This window comes from Aythya marila (genome assembly GCF_965140915.1).
Source record: "Aythya marila genome assembly, chromosome: 1".
In the NCBI taxonomy this organism is placed as follows: Eukaryota; Metazoa; Chordata; class Aves; order Anseriformes; family Anatidae; genus Aythya; species Aythya marila.
Window position 1 is genome coordinate 137,257,691 of NC_139042.1, and position 13,665 is coordinate 137,271,355.

At 38.9% G+C, this 13,665-nt stretch overlaps 1 protein-coding gene across 16 annotated transcripts in view; it reads right to left on the minus strand.

Annotated features, from left to right (window-relative positions):
- Positions 1 to 13,665, minus strand: part of LOC309884532 (potassium voltage-gated channel subfamily KQT member 1-like) — a 527,319-nt gene that overhangs the window by 211,405 nt on the left and 302,249 nt on the right. For all 16 annotated transcript variants that reach the window (XR_014318640.1, XM_082773603.1, XM_082773607.1 and 13 more), the window contains 3 exons: positions 9,221 to 9,296; positions 5,994 to 6,088; positions 4,918 to 4,958 (listed from right to left, as the gene is read on the minus strand). Coding sequence is in view for 15 of the 16 variants with exons in the window: in XM_082773603.1 (XP_082629729.1) it covers positions 4,918 to 4,958; positions 5,994 to 6,088; positions 9,221 to 9,296 (212 nt within the window). In the remaining variant the exon portion in view is untranslated. The remainder of the gene's footprint in view (positions 1 to 4,917; positions 4,959 to 5,993; positions 6,089 to 9,220; positions 9,297 to 13,665) is intronic.

A 13,665-nucleotide genomic window follows, 5' to 3' on the forward strand; every position in this document is an offset into this window, starting at 1 on the left:
CAATATGTGTATGTGTAAGTTAAATCATGAAACTTCTTGTCAGAGGATATCACAGATGTTAAAAGTTTACATGAGGTTCAGGGGAAACCAGGCAATCTTGTTGAGCACAAACCAGTTATGACTACTAAATACACAGGAACCATGTCAGGAAGTCTCTGATCTGCAAATGGCTGGAAGCTTACAGGAAGATTAGAGGCATATACATTTCTTTTTCTTTTACATTTCCCAAAGCACCTTGCTTCTAGTCAAGAAGACATTACTGTCATGACCCAGCATGGCTATTTTTTCTGTTATTGCACCCTTACCTTGTTTTAACACAGCTTTTAGTGTTTTTTATCCTTGAGAAATAATCATATTCCCCCACCCCTCCACCCCCACTCCAATAATTGCTTTCAGTGAATTTAGATTCTGGATCTTTTATGACATCATTTACTTTGGAAAGGGAATAATACTATAGAATAAATCAGACACACTGCAATTACTTCATATAATATTATCAAAGTTGACAACAGAGTTTCAGTAACAGCCTGATCCAAAACCCACTGAGGTCGCTGGAAAGACTCCCATTCATTCCAACAAGCTTGGAATCAGACCTTAAGATTCTTTGAATAGGAGTAAAATAAAACAGAAAAATAAAAGGAGCTGGAAAGGAAAATTCCTCTCATGTTTTTCTCCTTGGTGGTTTCATTTTCTTTGCATTGTCATTTCTCTTTTGCTTGCCATCAATACAAAAATAACACAGTCTGGAGGAAACATCCATATTGTTTATAAATGAGGTTTTTAGTAATGCCTTTGAACTGGAAAAAATATATCAGACTGAAAATACATTTTTGATGTATAACTGGCTAACTGTTCTAAGGAAAACTCAGGATGAACTCTATTTTCCAGAGGAGGATGACAGCACAAAAGTCTGTTTCCACCCAAACCAGGCCAATACTATAACAACTCATCACTGTTCGTCACTTGATTATTGGTGGGTTGGATTATACTGGGACTAATTATAAATTAACCCTAGTTTTATTTTTTCAGACCATTTATCTGGAAACACTTATCTTATTTTTGGATTTGTGGAAGGTTTATATAAAATAACTACTAGATCAAATAACTTCTGGTTTTGGTCTTGCAAAGCCCTAACTGATCTTACCTGTTTTTGCAGCCCTAACAACCATTTTACCTTTCCTAGTAAGTATTTATCCAGTCCATCTAAGGGTAGAGCCATATGTCTATACAAAAGTTACAACTGTGTAGAGTTGGCATGCTGTGGAGGCAGACTTCATCTTCAGCAGGGCCACCTTGTTTTTGCATTTGAGAGAGCTGTCTCAAAGCAGTAATTCAGCAGTGATATTGCAGGAAAAGACTAACAAGGGAAGCTAATTGAATGATAGGGATGTCATAATTTTCTCCAGAGCACAGATTATGGGTTTACCCAAATATCTCTGAAGTCCTGTAGTGCTCTCCCCAGTAAGACTGTCTATCATAAAATTTTGAAGGTTTGGGGTAGGTATCCCTACTCAAATTTATCTTCCCTCTAGAAGTAGGTGCAGGGGGTTTTGGGTGCCTTTTTTTTTTTTTTTTTTTTTTTTTTCCTCCAGATATAGAATCATAGAATCATAGAATCATAGAATATCCTGAGTTGGAAGGGACCCTTAAGGATCATCAAGTCCAACTCTTGACACCGCACAGGTCTACCCAAAAGTTCAGACCATGTGCCTAAGTTCACAGTCCAATCTCTTCTTAAATTCAGACAGGCTCGGTGCAGTGACCACTTCCCTGGGGAGCCTGTTCCAGTGTGCAACCACCCTCTCTGTGAAGAACCCCCTCCTGACGTCCAGCCTAAATTTCCCCTGCCTCAGCTTAACCCCGTTCCCGTGGGTCCTGTCACTAGTGTTAATGGAGAAAAGGTCTCCTGCCTCTTGACAACCCCTTACGAGGAAGTTGTAGACTGTGATGAGGTCTCCCCTCAGCCTCCTCTTCTCCAGGCTGAACAGGCCCAGTGACCTCAGCCGTTCCTCGTACGTCTTCCCCTCCAGGCCTTTCACCATCTTCGTAGCCCTCCTCTGGACACTTTCCAACAGTTTCATGTCCTTTTTATACTGTGGTGCCCAGAACTGCACACAGTACTCGAGGTGAGGCCGCACCAGCGCAGAGTAGAGCGGGACAATCACCTCCCTTGACCTACTAGCGATGCCGTGCTTGATGCACCCCAGGACACGATTGGCCCTCCTGGCTGCCAGGGCACACTGCTGGCTCATATTCAACTTGCTGTCTACCACGACCCCCAGATCCCTCTCTTCTAGGCTGCTCTCCAGCGTCTCATCGCCCAGTCTGTACATGCAGCCAGGGTTTCCCCGTTCCAGGTGCAGGACCCGGCACTTGCTTTTATTGAACTTCATGCGGTTGGTGATCATCCAGCTCTCCAACCTGTCCAGATCCCTCTGTAAGGCCTTTACGCCCTCATTTGAGTCCACAACTCCTCCAAGTTTGGTGTCATCAGCAAACTTGCTCAAAATACCCTCTATTCCTACATCCAGATCGTTTATAAAAATATTGAAAAGTACCGGCCCTAAAATGGAGCCTTGAGGGACCCCATTGGTGACCGCCCGCCAGCCTGACGCAGCCCCATTTACCATAACCCTTTGGGCCCTGCCCGTTAGCCAATTGCTCACAATATAAGGTCAAAGCAAGTTTTTATGGATATAATAATAATAATAATAATAATAAAGAATAATAAAAATTCTGTGGCAGACTTTGACTTGGAGTTTTTTTTTCCCTTTAATTAGCTTGGTCTGTCTTTGCTGGCACTCTCTCCAGCATGTGCCCAGAACAGCAAGTTCTGCTGTGTAACCTCAGGCCTACAGGCAGATAACCCGTTTTACTTTTGCTGTCCTATGTGTAGGTTTCCCGTATGAGATGCTTATAAGTGAATCAGTCAAAACTCACAAACACAGCCCCAGGGCTCTTTCTCAGTAACTTACTCTCTTTTCAACACGTGAACACTTTGAAATCTTATTCAAATCCACAGACCCATCTAAGATCCTCCCAGTGGTTTCTATGATCCTTTCAACCAAAGATTCGGTGACTAAACTTCTGAACACCTTCAGCAAAATCTGACACTTCCCAAACTGCTCAGAATATTATTTCACAGTTAACTTCTTTGCAGCCAACACTTCAAATTATTCTCCACCTCTGAAACAATAAGATGCCTCATAAAATGGTCCTCTAATTTTTTTTTTATTATTTTTTTTAGTACAAATAATAGTTCTAATTTGATAATGTTAAATTTGAAATTATACATTCTTGGAGGTAAGCAAAGATTTTCTGTAAATTCAGCTTGCACATTTTGGAATGAATCCCCAAGCGTAAATATTTATAGATGTATTCAAGCTGACTGATTATTTTCCTGTGATCCAAAACTGTCTCATCTACAGGGAAGAGGAGTGTACTACTGAGTCTTCTCCAGTGATCAGATATTTAAAATACATTGTGTATTGAGAGACAATCCTCATTCTGACAGTATAAATCATTTTAACCTCTGATAATATGGAAGCATTTCTAAAAGGCTCTAAAATAACTTTGGCACCCTTGACTCTCACTTACACTTATGCTCATGAGTGCTCAAAGTCATTCAGGGAACTGGGACTTCATTCCCTAAATCATTTTTGAGCTCTTAGGGACAGAGAAGATGGAACCTCTGCAAATTTGAAGACAATATCTTACTATAACAAATTACAGAATCATAGAATGGCTTGGGTTGGAAGCGACCTTAAAGATCATCTAACTCTTCCCCCTAACTGTTCCCCCTTGTCCTATCATTATCTACCAAGCAAAGAGTCCTTCTCCATCCTTTTTATTAGACCCCTCTAAGTATGACTTATTTCAGTCCCTTCCATATTCAGGTTTCTAATCTCCATGATTCCCAAGTATTTTTGACCAGTTTACAAACATCTGTTCTTCTGTTCATACTGTCCTTTCTCTTACATATTATTTTTTTCCTCCCAGGTAATTACTCTCCTCGTAGAATTACCAGACTGTTCTTTCTTGTTTTGCTAGGTTAAAAAGAACAAACTTCTGTTTCCCACTAATAGAACAGGTTCTCTTTTTTACTGGTCATTATGGTATTTCTTCCCTGTTTCTGTGCAGATAATCTTCTCTAAAGATGTGGAGTCAGAATTTTGCACAACAGACTACATAAGGCCTTACCTGAGTCTTGTGCAAGGGAATGCCTATGTCCCTGTAAGTCTTGAAAATCTCTCTCCTGATCCTAGGATCAGACTAATATTTTGTTCTTGTTGATACATCACAGCATTTTCATATGTTCAGTGAGCATTAGTTTACAATTAATTAGCATACAGTAATTTCTTTTTCTCAGACATTCCAGACTGTTCAATACTACCAGCAATTAGATTTTTTTATCAGTTTTCCTGTGTATGATCTTGCACTTTTAAAGATTTAATTTCCTAACATTTCTATCATTCTAGCTTTTAAACTATCCCAGTTCTTCCTGAATGATCTACCCTTGATCTATCTTTGATCTTTCCCAAACTAAAATCCATAGGTTGTTTAGAAAGGAAAAAAAAAAAATCTCTTTAACTAATATATATCCTAACCCCAACACAAAAGACATAGAAAGATTTTTTATTTTTTATTTTTGGGGTGGGGGGAGGAGGGAGATATTTTTCCAGTCAGGTATTTCCAACTTGTCATTCACTGATACACATTTCCAATATATATTCTTAACTTCCATTTACTCCACTACCACCTGAATGCAAGGTATTTATCTCTCCACAGTTGTTCCTGAGCCTACTAACAGAATTATATATTAATTCATAATTGTGTAGATTATAAATCTATATTACTGTAGCCACTGGTATTTTCACCAAGTTATGAACCTAAATACTTAGAATACAGTCATTATACCTGGGAGGAAAAGGCCTGGCTTTCCTAGGGAATGGTCCAATCTGAAAAGAAAACAGAGAATTACTAGCAGTGGAATTACCAAGCAAATTAAACTCTGCTGCTAAAAAAAGTATAGTATAGTATATATGCATAATTTACATAAGAATTTATAGTCATTTTAAACCTAAAACAAAGCAAGTAAAAAGACCAGATTAGCATGATTTGCTGTGCATAAATACAGTCAGCACTTTAGTTCTCTGGAGTTTTTTTCCAGAATTAAACCATATTATTATCATTTCTTTCATGTGTACTAATATTTTATTTCTTACACTTTCATGTCGGAACTAAAAAATAGTTCTCCTCTCTCATATGCAATCTAATAACAAAGACTGTAAAGACAGAATGGTTTCTTAATAACATCCGCAACTGTTCCTTGAATCTCATGCAGGTGGATTTAATATGTGTATTTATTGACACAGTAGATTCCACTCAACAGGGTGGGGAGGTTTTATCTATTTATTTATTATTATTGATTTTTATTTAATTTAAGAGCCAGAGGTGTTCAGTCTGATATTCTAGTCCATAGAGTTAATTTGTAAAGAGAAAAGCATTTTGTGCTGAAACTGAAGGGGATAGTTCTGTGGCAAAATGTTTCAGCTCCAATCCCAAGACTCAGAGAAAGCCTGTGCAAAGAGGAATGCAGTAAGCGAAAAGTTCCAGAATAGAGAGGAGAACACAAATGAACCAGATTTCTCTCAGCCATGGAGAACCACAGAGAGAAGACAGAAAGGTAAATCATTATTTGAAAAGATTTTCTTTTCTAAAAAGAAGACAGAAAAGCTCACTTCATAGTACAAACTTCACACCATGAACCTTAATTTCCTTTAATTTCATTTGAAGGAAGGGAGAAGAATAAAGGATAATTGTAAACTCAGTCATAAAAGGGGTTAAAAATGACTCTAAGTTAAATCCTCTAGATATTGTGCTCCCTGTTGTGCTTGCAATTTTGGACAATTACTGTTCATTAAGTACACATCTCCCCTAAAGCCAGCTGGCACCAAAGAAATCAAATATTTCATGAAGTAGACAGGGCCTACCTTCTTTGAAGTTCTTTTATCCGAACCATCATATTGAGGTGTCCTTGTGAGTACTGTTCAATCACATCGCGTACATCATATGGTTTCCTAGCTTGCTGTGGAAGGAGTCATAGATGAGATTGAAAGATAATTACAGTTTAAATTTGATTTTTATTTCGGACATGCTTTTTTTTTTTTTTTTTGGTGTGTCTTTCAGAGGTTATTTGGCTGCCATTTTGTAATGGTTGTTGCAATGAATAAAAAGTATGTAGGCATTTTAGGAGTGCATATTTACTGTGGAGATGGAGCCAAATGATTCTGTCATTTGGCTCCATTACTGTCAGTTAGAGTCATGTCTTCATGTTACTTCATACTGAGCAAAATATTAGACCTTCACAGTGTGTTTGAAAACACAAACCCAAGACATATAACTCATCTGAGACTACCATGTGTGGTATCTCTCAGCTCATTCCAAAACCATATGTTAATCATAATGTCAGAGGACTGAATCACAGCGATAGGCCCAATTCATAACACTTGGACCCAGAGTCAAATGCCTCTGAAGACTAAAAAATTCTGGTGACAGAAATATTATTGCTTAAATAACTGTGAGGACAGATACTTTGCATAAGTATGAAGACAGCTGCACATAGGATTTGTTTGTGGTTCTTTGTCTTTAACGATACCTACTAGGTACAATTCAAAGAAATAAAGAACAGATAGACAAAAAATGCAAAAGAGTTGTATTTTTTTTTTTTTTAAATAACAGCAATAACAACAACAAAAGCCCTGCCATCTGCCTAGCTTTATTCCCATTCTAACGAGAATCCAGTTGCTTCTGCCAAGCTCTGGTTTCTTCCTGTAACTACTAAGGCAGAATTCTGAAACAAGTCTAGAGAACTTGCATAAGGAGATGTGATTATAAAAAGTGCACTATGGCAAAATTTTATCAATTAAAATTAATGTGTGTGTGTGGTGTAACTGTAAATGATGTCCTTTTGAAAACATCAGCATTTTCAGAGACATACCAACCCTTATGGGAAATGTGGGGCAAGATGTCTCCTTTTTGGCTCTGACTCAAGAAGAGAAGAAAAAAAAAAAAAAGAAAAAAAAGAAAAAAAAAAAAGGTAAACTGCAAATCTAGTAATTGGAAATTACTGAAAACAGCCCATTAGTCATCTTGTTGTCTGTTTCCACTCTGTCACAGCTTCAGTCAGAGCCATTAGCATGCACCACTGCACACATGCACTGAACACCTACAGTATGTGCTGGAGTCATGCTTGGAAGGCAGCCACAGGATCCTAGAAATTTCAAATAAAAGCATGGAACTGGAATGGAAACAAATCCTGTGAAATGAATGAAGAAGCAAAAGCTCTTCGTGACAAAATGCCTTCCTCGTGCTTAGCCATCACCACTTACATGTATTATTACTTTCAGAAGAGTTCATGGTTTCAGTAGTGTGAATGCACATTTGTGTGCATTTCTGAGAAGATATACTTTGAGGGAGGGAAGTTTCAGCTTTCAGTTTATTGCCTTTTTTTTTTTTTCCTTCCCCAGCTTCACTTCTTGCAGACGCTGACACATCACTATTTCTGGCCAGAAAAGCAGCCTATTGTCTTTGCCCAGAGAAACAGTGCCAGTATCACTCTTTAGATTGACTAGCGGGGGTGCTTTGAGAGCTTTTTGGCTAAATCCTCTGTCCTTTCCTCTGGACTCTCTAAACATGATGCATGGCGCAGAGCCTAGATGTGCTAGAGATTTTTCCTCACCTCCTCCCCTCTCCCCCATGGGCTACTATGTGCGTAATTAATTCTACTCACTCCCAATGAAATTTCCTTTCTCTCTCAAAAGAAGACTTCTATCTGAGATCCCTTTTACTAAATCATCATCTCTGAATCCTTCTGTTGTGAAGTACTGCACACTGCAGTCTGTCTGAGCCCTCTAAAGCATAGTAAAAATATCCTTTAAACTTTCTTCATTTTTTTCTCCTCCTTTTCCATAAAGCTGAACATTTTACATGTATGCCTCTCCAGACTTTGCAGGCACATATCCCTTGTCATGTTTTTATTAAGAAACACTAGGATGTACAATGCAACTTAGGGAGGGATGTGATGGGCTCCCAGGGAAGTTTGGTAAGTAAAGAACTTCTTTAACTTTCATTCTGTCCTCTTCTTTTCCCCAAAATAAATCTCAAATCCTGGCCATTTGGGCTCAGCACTCTATATCCAGTGTGCTTAGAGCTCTTAAGGCAAAACTCAGAATAACAGCTTCTGAGTCTGAATGTCTAAAATCTATTTAGCATGGGGAGGATGATCAGCTACTTTCCACAGCCTCATGAAAGAAAAGACCAGAAGAGAATTCAGTACTCTGAGCAATGCAAGCTTATCTCAGATTTTTATCCCTGGCAATTAAGTGCTCAACTCTAATCAAAATTACTTGAAATTTAGGCTTTTCCTTTATCTTTTTAAAACCCCTTCAAAAGGATTATGAAAGTTGATTAACTTGCTGTGGAACCTCTTGCACATGAAAGTATGAATCTTCAGATGGAATAAACAGGCGCTTTGAAAATCTGGCCAGAAGTTAATTATTTATTTTCATGGCACCATTGGCACATGTGTGGTGAGAAGGATGATATTAGAATCACATTCCAAACAAGTTTTGTCATACTGAGCTTTAGTAAACAGGCAAAATAAGACTCATTTATTTTATTTATTTATTTTTTTTTTCCAAAGCAGCACATATGTTTTGATCACTTTGCAATCTGATTGAGAAATTTAACTTAAGACTTCATAAAGTCAGCAAATTTCCAGAAGGCAGATGGGCAGATGACCTACAATTTCATAAAGTAAGACCTCTCTGATGTCCCATGCTGGGAATAAAATTGGAAAACAACTTTACACGGCATAGTGCTGGTTGGTAAAAACTATTGATATCATGAATAATATGATATATTGAATCATGCATAGCATGTGATGAGTTGAACATCATCTAACCAGTTGTTGGTTGATCAGGGTAGATAGTAACAATATTTGAGCAGACACTCCAACAGTCTTGTCTTCAGTTCTTCTAGCAGATGTGGAAGCAGTAGGTAGGTAAATACCACGTAGGAAAGGTATAAAGCTGAGAGCCTAAACTGTACCTTTGACTTATTGCAACCGTATGCACAAAGACAAATCCATTCTCAGAGCACTTTCAATGTCATGTAGTTAAGCCTACAAAATGTTCTTATGGTTAACAGTGCTGCTTACCTGAAATTTTCTTCTGGCTACAAAATATTGCATTCTCCTGATGACTTTTACAGCTGTTCGATGTGCTTCGGTTAATCTGCCAAGAAAGACATACACAGACATGGTACCAGGGAGGGAAGGGGGTAGGGGGGAGAGGGAGGAGAAAAGGGGGAAAAGTAGGAAAAATATCTTAATGGAAGATGTTGACTCTAAGTACCAAATCTACAACTATTTTTTTACAACTACAATGCAAAATTGTGGCTTAGAAAACTGTGAGCATGTGTACTTTGTTCTGTTGCTTTACCCTCTTGTATATGCTGGTTAGAAGTATAAAAAAAATGATGAGACAATGAAAGCAGGTGTACAAAGATAATACGTGTGGAGGGGATTAGATGGGATTACTATCAATACATGCAGCTGGCATCAGTCTGAAGAATATGAAGTGGTTTTAGAACCATGACTGCATTCCTCATTTTGCTTTTATTGAGTGCTTGCCCATGAGCTCCATTGCACAGAAAACAAGTCCTTTAAAAAGTATTTTGAATTCTTTAAGAAGAAAAAAAAAATATGCATGAATCTAGAAAATATGAACTTACAGTCCCTTCAGCACATGTACATGCATGTGGCTGTCTGTATTGGTACCGAACTAGTCATATTATAACTTATCTATATGATTTCACACAGAGTATACTAGGATACTATATTTGCACAACATTTATCTTGCCACTTGGCTGGAAATGAGAAGTAGTCTACCAGCCATTTAATTGTACCCTCTTGTTTATGGCAAACTTTGTCAGGGCAGAGAGGAAGCAAGACTTTTGCAATTATAAGAAAAAATATTGGATTTAAGGACTGATTCTTTCCCAATGGACTTTTCATTCATCCAAAATGAGTGAACTAAGGTAAATAAAATTTGTCTTCCAAGAAAACAGCGTTGGTAAGAAACCTACGTTCTGCGCAGACGTCATCTTTGACATGTGCTGATAACCTTAGAAAAGCTTGCCAGCAAATGTCTCAAGTCTCCTGAAAACACAGCCTGTTACCTCTTTCCAGTGCATCTGACTGGGAAAAAGGAAATATTGGCTAGGCCACCTACTTGGATGTCACAGTTTAAAGTATTTAAAATGTGTAAAGATCACAGAGTATTATTTCAAAGTGAATTAAATAAAAGATAAACAAACAAAGCTTATATTTAAGAACTAGCATCATCTTATATTTTTATAATTTCTCTCTGATACAATTGGTGCTTTTGATTGGGTGAGATAAGAGTCACAAGAACAGTTTTTAAAAAATAAGCTTTCAGTAGCGTTTTGTTAGTTTCTATTTCATGTTTTCTGTTTTATATTAAATACACGCACAAATATGTATGAAACTCAGAAGCCTATACCACATTAATCCTCATACTTCATATATTTATGTATATTCATGTACATATCCATATATATACACTCACACATGCAACTGCATGGAAGACAATGCAGGGTGAGCACAATTCAAAAACTTCTTGTATACCATCAACAGCATTGTTAAGTACTAATCTTTGCATTTGTGTAAGCCCATCAACAGCATTTCAGAAGTGTCACTAACAGCCTACCAGTAGTTTAGCCTGCAGGACCTTTATTATGGGGAAAGAAAAGCACTCAGCTTGACACTCAGGACCCCTAGCTGAGCTCCTGTGGCTGGTGACTAGAATGGAGACAGCATTCTGCTGGTAAATGGCATATATTTGATAGAGAAATCTTTGTCAGCCTGCACTAGTAACATATACATATATATATGTACATATATACATGTATATGTATATGTACATATATATATGTATATATGTGTATATATATATAACCAGGGAAGATTCATAATTTTAGGGTTTAAGGTTTAGCCTGCCTGCTTTGTGTGCCAATAAAAATAAAAGCTTGAAACTATCCTTTAGCTGAAACTGATGCAAAACTTCATGAATGTACTTAAGAGGGGTTTTATGTTTGTTATTTTGTTTTTAGAGTAATCCATATGAAATGTTTCATGTATTGTTTAAACAGCCTCACATAGATAAATCGAAAAAAGTCAGAGATGGAAATGAACCAAGGCAGTCATTTCATACTTCAACTGTATGAAGTTCAACAAAGACAAGTGCCAGGTCCTGCACCTGGGGCACAACAACCCCAAGCAGAGCTACAGGCTGGGAGAGGAGTGATTAGAAAGCTGCCTGGCAGGGAAGGACCTGGGAGTATTGGTTGATAGTTGGCTGAATGAGCCAGCAGTGTGCTCAGGTGGCCAAGAAGGCCAACAGCATCCTGACTTGTATAAGAAGCAGTGTGGCCCTGTACTTGGCTCTGGTGAGGCCGCACCTCAAGTACTGTGTTGTTTGGGCCCCTCACTACAAGAAGGACATGGAGGTGCTTGAGAGAGGCCAGAGAAGGACAACGAAGCTGGTGAGGGGTCTGGAGAACAAGTCTTACGAGGAGCGGCTGAGGGAGCTGGGTTTGTTCAGCCTGGAGAAGAGGAGGCTCAGGGGCGACCTTCTCTCTCTTTATAAGTACATTAAAGGAGGCTGTAGAGAGGTGGGGGTTGGTCTATTCTCCCACGTGTTTGGTGACAGGACGAGGGGGAATGGGCTAAAATTGTGCCAAGGGAGTTTTAGGTTGGATGTTAGGAAGAACTTCCTTACCGAAAGGGTTTTTAGGCATTGGAATGGGTTGCCCAGGATAGTGGTTGAGTCACCATCCCTGGAAGTCTTTAAAAGACGTTTAGGTGTAGAGCTTAGTGATATGGTTTAGTGGAGGACTTGTTAGTGTTAGGTCAGAGGTTGGACTCGATGATCTTGAGGTCTCTTCCAACCTAGACAATTCTGTGATTCTGTGATTTACTTCTAATCTCCTCCTTTAGCAGAAGTCAGGGCTACAGTGCTTTCTCCGATGTGTTATCAAGTTCAAGTGTCCAAAACTAAGAGGTGGGTCCTTGGAAGCTGACACAGAGCTGATCAGGCCTCATTTTTAGACACAAATGTTGCTTATTTTTGTGAAATAAATACTAAAAAATGCTATAATTCAAAATTCATTCTGGTCTGTTTTCCTGTTCCAATTGTTACAATTCACAGTAATTTCATTGAGTCCAAATTCTGAAAAAGGAGTAAGTTCTTGTTCATTTTTAATGCTCACTTGTATTAAACTGAGGGGTGGAAATACATGAATCCTGTCTTCAGTTGGAAAAAGACAGCACAAAGAGGTGAAAAGCCAGACTGATACATATGGATATGTTATCTTAGTAGTGTCTGTAAATCCATAAGTTGAATAATGGCTTTAAATGACTACAGTTAACTGGCAGATGAGTTAGAATCCCTGCTTTGAGTAGCTATCCTCCTAACGTGGTGTGATGCCGTGGATGACTGAAATTCTAAATATTTTCAGATGATTGTCCTAATCTTCTAGCACTGATGTCCAGAATGGATAATTGTACCTATGAGTCGCCAGGTTATATTTTTCCTATATTTAGCCCAATATATTTGTCTTGCTGATCTATATATTTTAGCCCAGAAAGTTGAATTAGGCAAAACCATTTGAGGGTGTCACTCTGTTATATGACAGAACCATAAATAAGGAGAGAACAAAAGGCCAGAGATGCCTTGTTCATGTTCTTTCATGGCCACATTTCAGTAATGCTCAACAGAAACACAGCACTGCTTGCAGTGAATCTCCCAGATATTTTGAGACACACAGAACTCATGAAACAACAGTCTAGAGCATTTGTGGTAAACACCATACTTGCACACTCTTTCCGTATGGCATTTCCTACTGACAACAGACAGAAACGACCAGATGTTTACAGGTATTAGGGTACTTGACTCCTATGGATGCAAAGATTTAACTCCTTCAGAGCTCTAGCTCTGAAATGAAGTCATAGAGTCACAGAATCATAGAATAGTTCGGGTTGGAAGGACCCTAAATGCCACCCAGTTCCACACTCCTGCCATAGGCAGTGATGCCACCCACTGGATCAGGTTGCCCAGGGCCTCATTCAACCTGGTTTTGAACACCTCCAGGGATGGGGCATCCACAGCTTCTCTGGGCAGCCTGTGCCAGTGCCTCACCACCCTCTGAGTAAAGAATTTTCTCCTAACCTCCTATCTAAATCTCCCCTTTTAGTTAAAACCATTCACCTTTGTTCTGTCATTATCTGACTGAGAAAACAGTTGCTCTCCACCTTTTTTATAAGCCCCCTTTAAGTACTTAAAAGCTGCAATAAGGTCCCCATGGAGCCTTCTCTTCTCCAGGCTGAACATCCCCAGCTTCTTCAACCTTTCTTCATAGTAGAGGTGCTTCGGCCCTCTGGTCATCTTCATGGCTCTCCTCTGGACCTGCTGGTCCTCTTTCTTATGCTAGTGGCCCCAGGCCTGGACACAGTACTCCAAGTGGGGCCACAAGTCAATAGGACCTGACTCTTGCTCTAAGTAAGAATATGGGTGGGTGCCC